Source organism: Bubalus kerabau, chromosome 11 (assembly GCF_029407905.1).
Source record: "Bubalus kerabau isolate K-KA32 ecotype Philippines breed swamp buffalo chromosome 11, PCC_UOA_SB_1v2, whole genome shotgun sequence".
NCBI classification, from domain to species: Eukaryota; Metazoa; Chordata; class Mammalia; order Artiodactyla; family Bovidae; genus Bubalus; species Bubalus kerabau.
The window spans coordinates 51,971,061-51,988,175 of NC_073634.1; the positions used below are offsets into that span (position 1 = coordinate 51,971,061).

At 42.5% G+C, this 17,115-nt stretch overlaps 1 protein-coding gene across 1 annotated transcript; it reads right to left on the minus strand.

The window, feature by feature from the left end:
* Positions 1–2,751: 2,751 nt before the first annotated feature.
* On the minus strand, positions 2,752–5,133 carry LOC129623182 (antimicrobial peptide NK-lysin-like). The gene is made up of 5 exons (XM_055540346.1): positions 5,044–5,133; positions 4,672–4,775; positions 4,086–4,187; positions 3,213–3,381; positions 2,752–2,867 (listed from the first exon to the last, which is right to left on the minus strand). The coding sequence occupies exons 1-5, from the start codon at positions 5,093–5,095 to the stop codon at positions 2,854–2,856; spliced, it is 441 nt and encodes a 146-aa protein (XP_055396321.1). The 5' UTR covers positions 5,096–5,133; the 3' UTR covers positions 2,752–2,853.
* Positions 5,134–17,115: the final 11,982 nt, after the last annotated feature.

The following is a 17,115-nucleotide window of genomic DNA, read 5'->3' on the forward strand; positions in this document are numbered from 1 at the left end:
TTAGGCCACTGGATGAAGGCAGGAGTGGAATTTCAGGTGTTTACTCAACTCACAGGGAAAGTCGAGCGATTACCTCCTCACTATTGCAGCAGTCCTCAGATTTGTCCTGGGAACAGAATTCCACAGTGGAAGTTGTGGTGAAAGACACTTGGAAGGAGAGTGATAGCTGCCTTGGAGACATAAGGCTAAACTGTAAGCTGGCTCATTTGCTGGAGAGAAAGCAAAGAAAGAAAAACCTGTGAAGAGGCCTCCCTGAGTCAGAAAAAAGTCTCTAACAGTGACCCATACAGGACTTAGGTTTGATTGGACTTCATAAAGCAATGTATCCCCTGGGACATTGTTGAAAACAATAGAGCAGTCAGCCAGAAATTTTGGAGATTCACAACGTGGTGTTTTGAGACAAAGAGAACCCTTCCCAAACCTCTGTCATCACAGGATATTTGTGGTCATGCTCAAGGCTGTAGCCCTTGAGGTGCAACATCTGAGGCATCACACTATGAAGGGTGGAGGGACCGCACTAAAATTACCCAGTTACTAAACATGAAAACAAGCAATTCATCTCAAAAAGGTAATAATATACCTGGGGAGCAGAGTGTGACCAGTAGCCATATTTGCTATAATATATTATCTAAGATAACCAGTTTCCAACAAAAAATTACAAGACATAAAGAAATAGGAAAGAATAGGGAATTCCCTGGTGCTCCAGTGGTTAGAACTTGGCCCTTTCACATTGTAGGTTCAATCCCTGGTCAGGAAACTTAGATCCCACATGCCAAGAGGCAACAAAGCCTGCGTGCTGTGACTAGAGAAACCCCAAACACCACAATGAAGACCCAGTGCAGCCAAAAGTAAATAAATAGGAAATCTGAATAAACCGTAGACTTTAGGAAAAACAAATAAATAAAGATTATGTGGAAATTGATTGCATCAAGAATAGAGAACCCACACACTTATGGCCAATTAATCTACAACAAAGTATGCAAAATACACAATGAAGAAAAGACAATCTCTTCGACAAGTGGTGCCAGGAAAACTGGACAGCTACATGTAAAAGAATGAACATTTTCATTTTGTCATATATAAGCTTAAATGAGTTCAAAACCTAAATGCAAAATCAAATACTGTAAAACTCCTAGAGGAAAATGTAGGCCAAACACTCTTTGACAAAACTTGCAGCAGTAGTTTTTTGGATCCATCTCGTAGGGTAATGGAAACAAAAGCAAAAATAAACAAATGGGACCTATTAAACTCTAAATTGTTTGCACAGCAAGAGAAACCATAAAATGCAAAGATAACCTATGGAATGGGAGAAAATATTTGTAAATCAACCAACAACAAGAACTGAATTTCCAAGACATAAAAACAGTTTACACAGTTCAATAAAAAAAATTTTTAAAAACAACCAAAAATGAGCAGAAGACCTAAGTAGGCATTTCTCAAAAAAAGATAGACAGATGGCCAACAGAAACATGAAAAGAGGCTCAACATCACTAATTATTCAGTTCAGTTCAGTCACTCAGTCGTGTCTGCCGACTCTTTGCGGCCCCGTGAATCGCAGCACGCCAGGCCTCCCTGTCCATCACCACCTCCCAGAGTTCACTCAAACTCATGTCCATCAAGTCGGTGATGCCATCCAGCCATCTCATCCTCTGTCATCCCCTTCTCCTCCTGCCCCCAATCCCTCCCAGCATCAGAGTCTTTTCCAATGAGTCAACTCTTCACATGAAGTGGCCAAAGTATTGGAGTTTCAGCTTTGGCATCAGTCCTTCCAATGAACACCCAGGACTGATCTCCTTCAGAATGGACTGGTTGGATCTCCTTGCAGTCCAAGGGACTCTCAAGAGTCTTCTCCAACACCACAGTTCAAAAGCATCAATTATTCAGCGCTCAGCTTTCTTCAGTAATTATTAGAGAAATGCAAATTATAACTACATTCAGGTAGCTTTGATGATGGCCATCTGACCTCACTCTGGTCAGAATGGCCATCATCAAAAAGTCTACAAGTAATAAATCCTAGAGAGGGTATAGAGAAAAAGGAACCCTCCTGCACTGTCGGTGGGAATGTAAATTGGTACACCCACTGTGCTGAACAGTAGGTTACTTAAAAAACTAAAAATAGAGTAACCATATAATCCAGCAGCCCTGCTTCCGAGTATATACCCAGAAAAGACAAAAACTTTAATTTGAAGCTATAACATGTACCCCAAAGTTCAATAGCACTATTTATAATAGCCCTCGTCTTTATCTATTCATATATATATATATATATATATACACACACACACACACACATATATAGGTTCCTCGGTAGTTTAATTGGTAAAGAATCCACCTGCAATGCAGGAAACGCAGATAATTCGGGTTCCATCCCTGGGTCGGGAAGATCCCCTGAAGGAGGGAATGACAAGCCACTCCAGTACTCTTGCCTGGAGAATCCCATGGATAGAGGAGCCTGGTGGGCTACAGTCCATAGGCTTGCAAAAAGTCGTACAAGTCTGAGCAACTGAGCAACAACAACAAAACCCTAAACCGAATGGTCTCCTCAGCTGCTCTGAGAGCTCCTGGGGGTATGTTTGTGATGTACCCCAGGTTCTTGGAGTGACAAGCAGTACAATAATTATTTCATGACCATATGTGTCAGATGAGCGTGCCCCTCTTCTGAAACCCAACAAAGGAAAAGAAGCTGAAGCAAAAGTCTTGCATGATATTTTATTCTGAGAGGGAAAGGCAGTGGAGGGAGTTTGGTGAGAGAAACTGGAGAGAAGACTCCTGGATTCAGGAAGGAAGGAGCCGGCCGAGGATGCTGGAGTTCCTGTGCTTTTACCCCAGGATGGGGTAAGAGGACCCAGGGAATCAAATGAAACCTACTGTGGAGAGAAGAGACAGGTTGATTAGGGCTCTGATTTCTCAGTCTCGGGCCATTTCCTTGGTGTCCACCTCATCTTACGTGATGGTCTCATTCAATCCTCATTTCAATCTCAGAAATAGAAATAATTATAGCCCTTTCGCAGGTAAGGAAACTGAAGCTCAAAGAGGTTAGGTTACTTGTCCAACGTCACACATTTGAGGAGAAATGGAGACCTGATTTTACTCCAGGATTGTTTGCAGGAGTGTGGGGAGGGGCAGGGGGAGGTTGCCTCAGGCTGTTAGGAGTTTCCCTTTCTCAGGGAGGCTGTCAGGGAATGAGTCCCTGCTGTTGCCTATGCACATACCTGGCTTGCTTTTGCACATCTTGATGTCCACACAGACAACCCGAGAGGTTTTTCCAGCTGTGATGTCCGCAGCGATGCGACGGAGAAATCTCTTCATGATTGACTTGCACAGACCTTTCAGCAGCCCCATCTTGCTGCACACCTTGGAGGCCGCCTCGATGACGGTATTCTGCAGCGGCCGCGCCGTGGTGGGAAATGGGCCTCAGCTGAGCCTTCCCGGGCACTGTCTCTCTGCAGGCCCCGGCAGCCTTGGGCTCTCAGCGGGTCTGGCAGTGGGAGTGCTGGGTCCCGGGAGTTGGTGCCAGGTGGTAGTGGGAGCAGGGACTGGAGAGACAGGGCTCAGCCCCCCTCCCCATTCCCCAAGCCTGGCCAGCAGGAGCTCTGGAAAGGACAATTGACCCTGCCGAGTCTTAGCCTCTGTATACCCAGGCCCTGTCTTCTGGGTGGAGAGTGGTGCCCAGACCCACTTTAAAGGCTCTGTCTATATAGCTTCTGGGTCCAGGGCCAGACTGGGGGGCTCCATCTGCTGGGGGGTGGGGGGTGGCGGGTTAAAGGGGGGATCCAAGCTTGGAGCTTTGGTCCATTGCTTTTGAAATATCTTCTTCTGACATCTCCCATGGAAGGGGATAAATCTGAGTACCCCAGGGTGAAGGTAGTGATGCTGAGCAGGTTGGGGGAGCCAAGGAGACGGAGGGAGGGAAAGTGAAACTATGGTTCTGGTGATGATGCCTCCACTTGTTAAGTATTCACTCAGAGCTAAGTACATCCCACTTTCCAGCTCATTTAAAAAGCCTAGGTAAGAATTCCCAGCCCTCCCCACTCCACTTGGGGGCACCTCTCCACCCGCCAAGTCCCACAAGCCTCCCGTCTCACCTCATCAGGCTGATCTCCCAACTTGTCCATCAGATGTTGTATTATCTTCTGACAACGATCACAGAGTAGGCTCAGCTCTTCTCCTTGGAGCAGCAGGTCACCCTATCAGGAAAGGAAGCCCATTAGGGCGGTCTCTCAGACACCCCAGCTTCATAAGGGCGCCATGAAGGGTCCCCTGGGGGCTTTCAAGCCAGTAGGATGACCCATGATCTGTCTGTCCATATGAGGACCTCAGCCAGAGCGCCTGCCCATCTCTCTGCCTGTCTTAGAGGGGCTGAGAGACCCCACGACCTGCCCCCACACCCACAGCAGCGGCCCCAGCCCAGCATCTGCCCCTCTGCTGTTCTACCGTCAGACAAGGAGGAGGCTCTTGGGGAGGGCCCAGCCACCAGTGTAGCCCCCACCCCAGTCAGGTACCAGCGTGAACAAAACCAGCATCTTCAGCTCCCAGCCCTGCCTCCCCACCCCCTGAGCAGTTCAGTCTCCAGGCCCTCGCCCCTGGCGCTGCCCAGGGAGGAGAGGAAGGAGAGCGATGGTGGGGGGGCAGGGGCTGGGGGGGAGGAGCAGCAGGAAGCCATCCGAGTACCTGGGGATGCTCCGGGTCCAGGCCCTGGCACAACTCATCTCCATCACACAGATGGGCCGTCACCTGGTCGTGGCTCTCAGGAGTCAGACCAGAAAAGGCCAGCCCTGGGGAAGAAACAGCATGAGCAGCCCTCCACAGACAGAGGGAGAGAAGTCAGTGCTTCTGGCTGGGGAGAGCCCAGGAGGCAGCTGGCGCCCAGGACTGGGAGGTGGCCTTGTGAGGTGTCCCGAGTGCCTCCTGCCCTGCTCTGCCCTGGGGCTGCTCTGACCCACGCCAGGTGCCCTTGGAGCTCATGCTCGGGTCCATCAAATCTGAGAAAGCAGGGCTGGGAGGAGGAGCCATCGGGATCTACCCCAAGGGGAATGTCCTCACCTGGGGCGACCAGGAGCACCGAGGCGATGAGCAGGACAACCCAGGAGGTCATTTTGAGGCAGCTGCCCAGGCTCTCTCCACAGCCTGTTTTATAGAGGCTGGGAACCTGGCAGGGTCCTCTTCCTCTTTTTGGCCACCTCCCGTGTCTCTGAGTTTACCACAAACACCAGTACTGGTCTGTGGAGAAGTGGGAGGAGGAGTGTACCTCAGAGCTTCCACACACCCCTCTCCACCCACCCTGCCCAGCACTAGAACTTTCTGAGCTGAGCCGGGTGTTGATGGAGAGCATTGGCCGCCATGATGCCCACCCTGCCCTGACGTGGTAACGGGAAGAGAAGTCCCCACTACCGAGGGGTCGGGTAGGGCCCTTGGCCAGGTGAGCATCCGTGCCCCCTGCTTCATCTCTTCCTCCACCCCAGAGGTCTGGGCTGGTGTCGCCATGTCATCCTTCTCCTCATCTCTTGGGTCTCCTTCCAGCCATTTAAGCCAGTGTAGCACTACCTGATTCAGATGTAGAAAAAGGTGCCCTCAGGGTAGATCCTGAAGGTCCTCCTCCCAGCCCTGGATGCTCCAGCTTCATGGACCCTGATCATGAGCTCTATGGGCACCCTGGGTCCCCTAGACCCACACCAGCCTTCTCACCATCATCAAGGAGGCTGGGCCTTTCCCTCAGAGCTGGGTTCAGCCCAGCCTGGCAGTGACCTGGCCGATGGGCAGAGAGAGCCAGTGGGAAGGACAGGAGCCCCAGCCAGGGTCTGGTCCCAACTTCTGGGTGTCTGAATAGTCATCTGTGTCATAAAGGTCATTGGCCTTCATCTGTCAGAAAAATTGAATAGTAGATAAAAATAATTTCTCAGTATCCATATGTCCCAAATATTGCATGGGATATACTTACACTGGAAAGTATTTGTTGTTTACCTGAAATTCAAATTAAACTGAGCATTCCATAGTTTGTCTGGCCCCTTAAATCCTTTCTGGTTTATTACCCAAATCCCAGGGTAGCAGACACACTCACACTAACTCATGTCACACACTTACACACGGTTACATGAACTCAGGAACATACACTCTCCAAAGCACTGACAAATTCACACACACTCATAGCTGCTCACACTCCCAGATACCCACACACACATACTCACACATTAATTCACAACCACATAACTTTCATATACTCATAAATTCACACATAAACACACCACCTTTATTCTTGCCCATTGTGGAAGTCAGTGAATGCCACTTAAGGAGCAAGGAATTGAAGCATTTTTAAGCACTTTGGCTCTCTTATTTTTATTGAAATAAATTTTAATTAGATAAGTAAGAAACAATAAATGAAACCACCTATAAGTTCACCAAATAGATATACAGGAATATTGACGGATGACAAGTAGACTCATAGTGGTCATCATTTTTAAATTTATAGAAATATTGATTCTCTATGGTGTGTACCAGGAAATTACATAGTGTTGTTGGTCAATTATACTTTAAAAACAAACTCTTGGAAAAAAGAGATTGGGTTAATGGTTACCAGAGGCTGGGGTGGAAGGGTAAGGGGTAGGATTGGATGAAGGTGGTGGTCAGAAGGTACAAACTTCCAGTTATAAGATAAGTAAATACTAGGGATATAATGTATAATATGATAAAGATAATGAACACTGCTGTACATTATAAATGAAAATTGTAAAGAAAGTAAATCCTAAGAGCTCTCACTACAAGGAAAACTTTTTGTCTATTTAATGTTGATTTCTATGAGATGATGGATATTCACTAAATCCACTGTGATCATCATTTCATGATGAATGTAAGTCAAATCATTATGTTGTACACCTTAAAATTATATAATGCTGCATGTCTGATATTGCAATACTTTGGAAATTAATTAATTATAAAAAATTTACATAAATATCCATTTATACCTTTCAATGAATATATTTATAAATAAATATATGTTTATATAAAGTTATATATCATAAAACATGTTTTGGAACAGCTTTTTAAATTTAACAAGATATCATGAACATCATCCCAGTCAATAAATTTAGATTTCCGTCATCATTTCGATTGGTTTCCTCATATTCTATTTTAGGGGTGAACTCTAACTGGAGTCCTCAATTCTGGGACTCATGAGGCTTCTACTTGCAGAGCAGAGGTTGGGAGAGCCCACCAACAGCGTGTGCAGTAGTCTGGGGGAGTGACACGAATGCCTTCTTCAGACTGGTTGCCTCATAATCCCAAGATGACTACTGTAGGCCCTCCAGGCCCTAGGGCCCCGCCCCAGGTGGAAAACTTGGAAGAGTGAAGCAGGAAAGGGAGGTACTTATATATATTTTTAAAAAGCACATATTTCCCAGAGACCTTCAGCTTGTCTCATCGGTACATCCCAGGGGGTACTCGCAGCTGTGAAGGGCTATACAGAAGGAAACCTTTGGCTGGACTTTGAACAAAACTGAGATTCTGCCAGGAAGGACAGATGAGAAGTCAGGGGGATCAGGTAGGCAACAGCAGTATCAGCTACAGAAGAACTTCTTGCTAAACAGTGTTTTGAAGGAAAATTGATGGGATTTTGTAACTAATCAGATACAAGAGACAGAGGAGACAGGAGGCAAAAGTTTGATAGTATTTGAAGGCTGAGGGGCCAGTGGTGAAGCGGGAAAATTAGGAAATGGAGCTTGTGTGTGAAAGCTGAACTTGAGGTGTTGCATTTGTGTGGTCTGCTTGAGGGCAGGGCTGCCTCTGCTGTCACATCCGCCCTTGATTACTAGAACTGTCCTGAGACCAGATAGTCAGCTAAGGGTTCGCCTCCTATAAGGAAACCCGGACTCAGAGAGGTCCAGTGAATGCTCCAAGGACACACAGCTCAAACCACATATGTCTGGGGATTTGAACTCAGACTCCAAAATCCAAGTTCGTCCCCACTCCACATTGGCCCTATCTCTAGGTTTCTAGGCCAAAGTTGCTTGCCATCTGGCCACCAGGTCAGGCGCTGTCCCCGCTCCCCTCCACAAGCCTCCTCTTTCCTAACCACATGAAGATACCATGGGGTACATGTGGAGACCACATTAGTGAAGCGGAAAAAGCCCAAGAAGATGACTCATGTCTTTCTTTACCATATTCAGTAAATACACATATCAGTAAATACACACATATACAAATATCTTTGGGGAAATCAGTAAGATCAGATATTCCAGCAAGCCCTTTTCTGGGGTGCTAAGGGGTATGGACAAGGGGCCCTGGGGTCCCACGTGACAAGAACCTAGCACAAGTCCACAAGTCCTATCCGTTTGCGGTCGTGGGGTTCCATGGGCCGGCCCATTGCAAGTCAGTCTTCGAGAAATCTTTGCTTTCCCCAGTGTCATGAAGATATCCTCTTGTTTCTTCTAGCCGTTTTATAGTTTTCTACATGTAGGTCTGCGATTCACCTCAAATAAGCTGGGTTGAAATTCTGTTGCTTTAGATCAATTTGTTGAAAAGATTTTCATTTTCCCATTGAATTGCTTTAACATCTGGGTCAGAAATCAAATACTGTATAAATGTGGGTCTGTTCGTAGGTTCTTCATCACAGCAAGTACTGCATTAATAATAATAGCAAAACACTCTGATTCTTTTAAACGGGCACAATATTTGAACAGTCACTTCATAAAGGAAGAATAGCCAATGAATGTTTGAAAAAGTGTTAAATACAGTAACTCATGAGGGAATTCTATGTTAAAACTACCATGAAATGATGGCATCAAAATGACTACAATTAAAACAAGATCTCGTTTACGTGTGTTATCTGAAAATGAAACAAACAAAAAAAAACAAAAAAACAGAACTCGTAGAAACAGAGCCCTTTTCTGGGCGTGGGGCCCAATGTGGGAAGAGGGCAAAATAGGTGAAGGTGGTAAAAAAGCACAAGCTTCCAGTTATAGAGCAAGTCCTGGATGTGTAACATATAGCACAGTGACTATAGTTAATAATACTATATGTATATTTGAAAGCTGCTGAGAGAAATCTTAAAAGTTCCCATCACAAGAAAAAAAATCATAACGTGGTGATGAATGACAACTAGACTTCTGGTCATAGTCTTTTTGCAATCTATATTGTATCAAAGCATTATGTTGTAAACCTGAAACATATCATATGTCATATGTCAATTACATCTCAAATTTTTTAAATGAATAATAATATCTATTGTGCAAGGATGTACTGAGATATTAAAAATCATATTAAATATTTGTCATATGTCGGGGAGAAAAGACAAACAATACTAAGTGTTAATAAGGATGTGGAGCAATGGGTACTTCAAAAGTTGTTGGTGAGAATATAAAATGAACATTTTAAACGTAGATTGACATTGTTTCACAGAGTTAAGTATACACATGCCATATAACCTCTACATGTCTACCCACACTAATGAAAACATACGCACATACAAAGACTATTACAAAAATGTTCACAGAAACATGACCCAGCACCTACACTCCTAGATATATACTCCAAAAAACTGAAAACCGAGATTCAAAGGGACGCTTGTTCATCAATGTTCATAACATTATTCAAAATAACCAAAAGTGGGAATGACCCAAGTGTCCATTGATAGATGAATGGATCAACAAAATATGGTATATACATACAATGGAATATTATTCAACCATGAGAAGGAATAAAGTTCTGATACAGGTAACAACATGGATGAACCTTGAAAGAATTAAGCTAAGTGAAGTAAGCCAGATACAAAATAATACATATGATACGACTTCCATGAAATATCTGTAAAAGGCAAATTCATAGGGATAGAAAATAGATCAAGGATTACCAGAGACTGAGGGGAGGGGAAAAGAGGGAATTATTGCTATTGGTTACTGAGTTTCTATTTAAGGTCATAAAAATAAATTTTGGAAATAGTGCAGAATATTTAATCAGTGCCACTGAATTGTACATTTTGAAATGGCTACAATGGCAAGTTTGTGTTGTATGTATTTTACCACAACAATAACAAAAAAAAAAGAGAGAGAGAGAGATAATGCTCTTAGAAACTTTCCCACAAAAGCCAAACATTAGAAATAACCCAAATGCCCACCAACAGGTAAATGGATAAATACAGTTTAGCCATACAATGCAATACTACTTGGTGATAAAAAAGAAATAAAATACTAATACATGCAACAAAATAGATGAATGCCAAACACTGAGCAAAAAGATACCAAACACAAAAAAACCACACTCTGCATGATCCCATTGATATGAAATTCTAGAACAGGCAAAATTCACATCTGGTGAAAAACAGCAGAAAAATGATAGGAGGGGAGAAGAGGATGTGTGAGTTTTGGGGAAAGTACACAAAGGGCCTCTTTCAGGTGATGAAAATGTTCTCCATCCTGTCTGGGGTGTGAATCTCATGGGTACATGCATCTATCAAATCTCATCACTCTCTACACTTAAGATTTATGCATTTCACTATATGTAATCACGTCCCAACAAAACGAGTATCCAAAAATGCTTAAGTTACAATCTCATGGTTCCTAATGAACATGAGGGATTCCCTGGTGACTCAGTGGTAAAGAATTGGCTTGCCAGTGCAGGAGATACAGGTTCAACTCCTGGTTCGGGAAGATCCCCTGGAGAGGAAAATGGCAACCCACTCCTATATTCTTGCCTGGGAAATCCCACGGACAGAGGAAACTGGTGGGCTACAGTCCATGGGGTCTCAAAAGTTTGGACACGACTTAGCAACTAAACAACAGCAACAATGAACATTATCAAATACTTTCCAAAAGTATTATATCAGTTTACACTGCCATTACCTACAAGTTTGCTGTACTTTCACCAGCGTTAGATATTATCAGTCTTTCATCTGCAAATGTAATGAGTAGAAATAGTAAGTACTTTTAATCTCCACTTATGACCACAAATTGTTTAATATTTTCCCAAATATTTATTTACTGTCAAATGCATTTGGGGAGGAGGACTTTCCTAGTGGTCCGGTGGTTAAGAATCTACCTCACAATGCAAGGAATCTGTGTTCGATCCCTGGTCAGGGAACTGGGATTGCACAAGCCACTGAGCAGCTAAGCCCTCCCAAACACAACTAGAGAGCCCCTGCATAACAACAAAAGATCTCACATGATGCAATGAAATTCCTGCAACTGAGACCAGAGGCAGCCAAATAAATACATATCTACATATATTTTTTAAACTTCTTATTTGGGGGAATTATCTTTCTTATTTTGATTTTTGTCCCTTGCCCATTATCTATTAGACACGACTATTTTTTTTTAATTTCTAAGGATTCTTTATGTCATAAGTATATGAATGGTATGATTAAACTACTCCACTTGGGGGAGGAGAGGGGATTAAAAAAAGCAAGAGTAAACATTAAAAAAAAATAAAAAATAAAACAAAATACTCCGAATGCTTTGTCACTTCATAGCTTACCTTTAAATGCTGGTGATGTTTTTCTTTTGTTTAGAAAGGTTTCATTTTCTATAGTCAAACACATCTTTTCTTTATGACATGTTTTTTCAGTTTAGAAAGTTGTCATGTCATTACTGCCTTTTATCTAAAAAAATTTTTTTTCAAATTTTTGCTGTTACCTAGTTTTTTAATGTGGTATTTTAATTCTCTGGAACTTTATTTTAGTAAGATATGCACAAATCAAATTTTATTCTTTACAAAATGATATGTTCAGTTAATTTAAATTGTTGATGGTATATTTTCCCTGGTTTCCCTGATTTTCTGCCGATTTGAATTTATTCTTTTATCATATATCAAGTTACCTTTAATAAAATCAAATTCTGAGCTATTTCTTCTGTCCCACTGGTCTGAATATCTAGTGTTCTATTTAACACCACATGGTTTAACTACTGCAACTTTCTTTTCATATTTTTTTTGATAGTACTTTACTTTAAAAGTATACTTCAAAAAACAAGAAAAAGTATCTTTAAAATATTTTATATGCTTTAATACTTTATTTTCCAAAAGTATGTATAAAGTGTATTTTGCATGTGTGTGTGTGTGTGCATAGTGGCGTTCGACTCTTAGCGACCCCATGGCCTGTAGCCCGCCAGGCTCCTCTCTCCATGGAATTTCCCAGCCAAGAATACTGGAGTGGGTTGCCATTTCCTACCCCAAGGGATCTTCCTGACCCAGGGGTCAAAGCCGAGTCTCTTGCATCTCCTGCACTGGCAGGCGGATTCTTTGCCACCGTGTTAATACTAAATACTGCTGCTGCTGTTAAGTCGCTTCAGTCGTGTCCGACTCTGCGCAACCCCATAGACGGCAGCCCACCAGGTCCCCCTGTCCCTGGGACTCTCCAGGCAAGAAGACTGGAGTGGGTTGCCATTTCCTTCTCCAATGCAGGAAAGTGAAAAGTGAAAGTGAAGTCGCTCATTCACGTCCGACTCCTAGCGACCCCATGGACTGCATGCAGCCCACCAGGCCCCTCCATCCATGGGATTTTCCAGGCAAGAGTACTGGAGTGGGGTGCCATTGCCTTCTCCGACTAAACACTAAAGATAACAATTTAGAAATTTTTTTACTAATAAACTATCACAATGACATTCTCATACCAAATTTTGTTAAAACTAAAAATTAATATGGAAAAAATTCATCTCTTTGCAGTCACTTTTCCAGCCATGAGCCTACTATGACTTTCCGTTTTTCTGTCTTCCTTTACACCTCTCAAAAAAGTTTTAGGAATAACTCAGACTCAGGGACACTGAGCTCCATCGAGTGGCCGGAGATGGTGACTGCAAAGCACGACCCCCACCCCCCGCAGCCCCAGGAGGGACCCACCGCCCTCCGAGGAAGGTGCAGCTTAGAGGCACTGCGCTCGCACAGTCCCACACTTGGCACATGACTCTGAGCTTACTCACGGGGCATTTTCGTATAACGAAATGAAATGGTAGAAAAGAGAGAGATCATTAGAGGCAGTAAAGCTGAAATAAATGGAAAGATCATCAGCCCACTGGAGAAAGTGGGTGGTGAAAAACAGAGTGAAGCAAGGTTTTGTATTTCACCAGGCCACCTGAAATTTAACCAACAAGTGACTGCTCTACAAAACAAAAACAAAGAAACAAAAAACCTGCTCTTTCTTTAGAGAGCTGCTCTATTCAGTTCCAATTCCATGAAATAAATCAGCCCCTTGAGGTTAACTGTCTGCTTTTCTTGATTATACTTGGAAAAATATTAAATAGCCTCACACTTGGAATAAGAAGGGAAAAAATACCCACCAAAATTGTATGGGGTATTTTGCTTTCCACTGGTCTTCATGGATCTTTCTCTTCCGTAAACATTTCTGTTGTATCATATTTCAGGAATTTAGTACTTTAAGGCATTAGATTTACTGAGTACTATGTCTGCCTATTTATCCAAATTATTTCCTTGACTTGCAGCTTTTTGCAGCCACGAGTTCTCCAGTTTTCTTTTTTTTAATTAATTAATTTATTTACTCATGATTTATTTACTTGGCTGTGGCAGATCTTCGCGGCAGCATGTGAACTCTGAGTTGTGGCATGCAGAATCTTCAGCTGCAGCAAGTGGGATCTAGTTCCCTGACTAGGGATTGAACCCCAGCCCCCAGCATTGGGAGAACGGGGTCTTAGCCACTGGACCATCATGGAAGTCTCTCCAATTTTCCTGATAGCATGTATAGATTATTACCCGAATTTCTCTAAAGTCATCAAGTTTCTGTTTATGTCAACACTTCGTTTTATTTTAATCTACAGTATTTAATTTGAATTTCAGTCCTTGCTTATGTTTTGAGAGCTCCAACTATCTACTAGAACCTGAAGACACAGTGTGTTTAGTCTTATCAATGTTCTTTTGATTTCAGCATTTAGGGCTACTGCCTGTCATTTTCCATAGTGACGATTTTATTTATGACATAAACCTCGGGTCAGAAGTCATGATCCTTTTATAGGCTATTTAGGGTAACTTCCTGTATGCATGAGACTATCTTCTCTTCCCTTTTTATCCCATTCCAATTATAATGAGAGCTCTAAAAAATACTCTTGTCCAAGCTCATTATCTGTTTTCTTGGTACCTGGTAAGCATCAGTGCTACTTCAAGTAGTCATCCTTTCACTGAAAGTACAGTCCCTAGCATATTTGAAGAGGATCATTCTTTGGTTCTACTTTGTCAATAGTTTTCTTACAGCTACAGTGGATTGGTTTAATTGTCACAAGCTTAACTTAAGAGACATTATTTGGGGCTTCCCTGGTGGTCTATGCTATGCTATGCTAAGTCACTTCAGTCGTGTCCGACTCTTAGCGACCCCATGGACTGCAGCCTACCAGGCTCCTCCATCCATGGGATTTTCCAGACAAGAGTACTGGAGTGGGGTGCCATTGCCTTCTCCGCCCTGGTGGTCTAGTGGTTAAAAATTGGCCTTCCAATGCAGGGGGTGTGGGTTCAATCCCTGGTGACAGAATTGAGATCCCACATGAGGGTCAGCTAAGCCCCGAGCCGCAGCTACTGAGCCTGAGCACTCTAAAACCTGTGCTCCGCAGTAAGAGAAGCCTGAGCAACACACTTAGACAAAAAAAAAGACTGCACACCACAACAAAGACCCTGCACAGCCAAAAAACCCAGCACAGCCAAAAAAAAGAAACATCACATGACTTGTGGTTCCTTTTGTCAACTAGAAATGCAGCTTTGTCCGCTTATAATTCATAATCTTGAGCAAATTGAAAATAATCAATAATATATCAGAGAAATGCAAATCAAAACCACAATGAGGTACCAACTCACACCAATCAGAATGGCTGCTATCAAAAAGTCTACAAATAATAAATGCTAGAGAGGGTGCAGAGAAAAGGGAACTCTTACACTGTTGGTGGGTTGCAAACTAGTACAGCCACTGTGGAGAACAGTATGGAGATTCCTTAAAAAACTGGAAATAGAACTGCCATATGACCCAGCAATCCCACTACTGGGCATACATAACGAGGAAACCAGAATTGAAAGAGACACGTGTACCCCAATGTTCATCGCAGCACTGTTTATAATAGCCAGGACATGGAAGAAACCTAGATGTCCATCGGCAGATGAATGGATAAGAAAGCTGTGGTACATATACACAATGGAGTATTACTCAGCCATTAAAAAGAATGCATTTGAATCAGTTCTAATGAGGTGGATGAAACTGGAGCCTATTATACAGAGTGAAGTAAGTCAGAAAGAAAAACACCAATACAGTATATTAACACACATATATGGAATTTAGAAAGATGGTAACGATGACTCTACTTGCAAGACAGCAAAAGAGACACAGATGTAAAGAACAGACTTTTGGACTCTGTGGGAGAAGGTGAGGGTGGGATGATTTGTGAGAATAGCATTGAAACATGTATATTACCATATGTGAAAGAGATCGCCAGTCCAGGTTCAGTGCATGAGACAGGGTGGTCAGGGCCGGTGCACTGGGACGACCCTGAGGGATGGGATGGGGAGGGAGGTGGGAGGGGGGTTCAGGATGGGGGAGACATGTACACTCATGGCTGATTCATGTCAATGTATGGCAAAAACCACTACAATATTATAAAGTAATTAGCCTCCAATTAAAATAAATTAATTAATTTAAAAAATAATAATTTTTTATATTTTAAGAACTGAGTTTTAACATTAAAACTAATCAAAACGTATAACAACAGTAAGAATCATAATTATTAAATAAGTTAGAATGATGACTCAGCACATACAAAAATGAACTGAACTGTAGTTTTTCCCCCATCAACTTTCATACCTTTTCATAATGCATCTTTTGGGGCCATGATACTATTTATTAAATAATGCTTTCCTTTAAAAACAAAATAATTCCAACAAAATAATTCAGGAACAGATATAATGTACAGATATAATGTAATATATAGGAATTGTTCATTACAAATGCTAATTTGATGTTAACACAAAAGTAAAATGAGTTAACTTCTGTTAACTTTTAACTTTGCTGAAGTTAAATGAGTTGATTTCTGGCTATACTGATGTTTGTACTACCCAAAAACTTGGATGCAAACTCTTCTGTAAATATGAGATTTTTGCAAACTTTGGAAATGAGCCTTTAAAACATTTTAATCAAAATTTTTATCTTGGATCTACTGTATAGCACAAGGAAGTATATTCACTCTCTTATAATAAGTTATTATAGAAAAGAATCTGAAAAAGAATAGGTTGTATGTATATTTATAACTGAATCACTTTGCTGTATATATGCAACATTGTATATCAACTACATGTCAGTTTAAAACATCTTTTTTAAACCTCTCAGCAGCAGCTTACCACTCAAAATATAAACGTGAGAGAGGAAAACAAGACAAAGCCGCCTTGGGTGGCTATTATGCCTAGACTCTCTCACCTTCTTTTTTCCCCTTCCTTCTATATGGAGAGGTTGGAAAGTTACAGCAGCACTTCCCAGAATTCATTGCAGCTTGCGTCTGGAGGTGAAACCGTGTCTACAGTTAGATGCACTGATATGGGATTCGGGAGGCTGACCCCAGTACCATCTTTCTATTCTCTTTTGACTATTTTGGCTGCTGGCAAGCAAGGTCATGGAAGTGTGACATATGGGGGCAGGAGCATTTCCAGTATCAAAAGTCTTCTTGAATCTGGCTTTCTGATCCCTGGACAGCATTTATTCCTGGATGTGTGTTCTTGAACTCTGAGCTTCAGAACCAGCTTCAAGTTGCCTTTAGCATCAACTATTGAGAACCACTTCTGAATTTTTCAAGGCCCAATTCAGAACCTACTTCTTTAGTCCTACATATGATTTTTAAGGACCTAATTCCCTGTGTAAAATCCTCCCAGAAAAGAAAGTAGGAGAGGGTGGGCTCTAATTTATTCTGCCAAAGAGGGGCTTCTCTGTACCTGTACCTGCACTGTGTCCTCTGTATCTTCAGGGAACCCTGAGAGTGTGGTACACACACATACACACACACACACACACACACACACACACACACACACTCACAGTAGTTTTGTCCTCTTAACCCCTTGGTTTAAACTTCCAGGTCAGTGGTTAACAAGGATGTGGCTGAAGCTTTGAAGAGTAGATCAGTCTTAGAGGTGACACGCTATCTTAGGGGCACAAATGCT

Bases quoted from the DNA above. Each gene is read 5' to 3' on its own strand.
- LOC129623182 (XM_055540346.1), bottom strand. From the start codon at position 5,095: ATGACCTCCTGGGTTGTCCTGCTCATCGCCTCGGTGCTCCTGGTCGCC. The intron at 4,776-5,043 runs GTGAGGACATTC...TTTCTTCCCCAG, and splicing joins GGTGCTCCTGGTCGCCCCAG to GGCTGGCCTTTTCTGGTCTG. The intron at 3,382-4,085 runs GTGAGACGGGAG...CGGCCGCTGCAG, and splicing joins TGGGAGATCAGCCTGATGAG to AATACCGTCATCGAGGCGGC.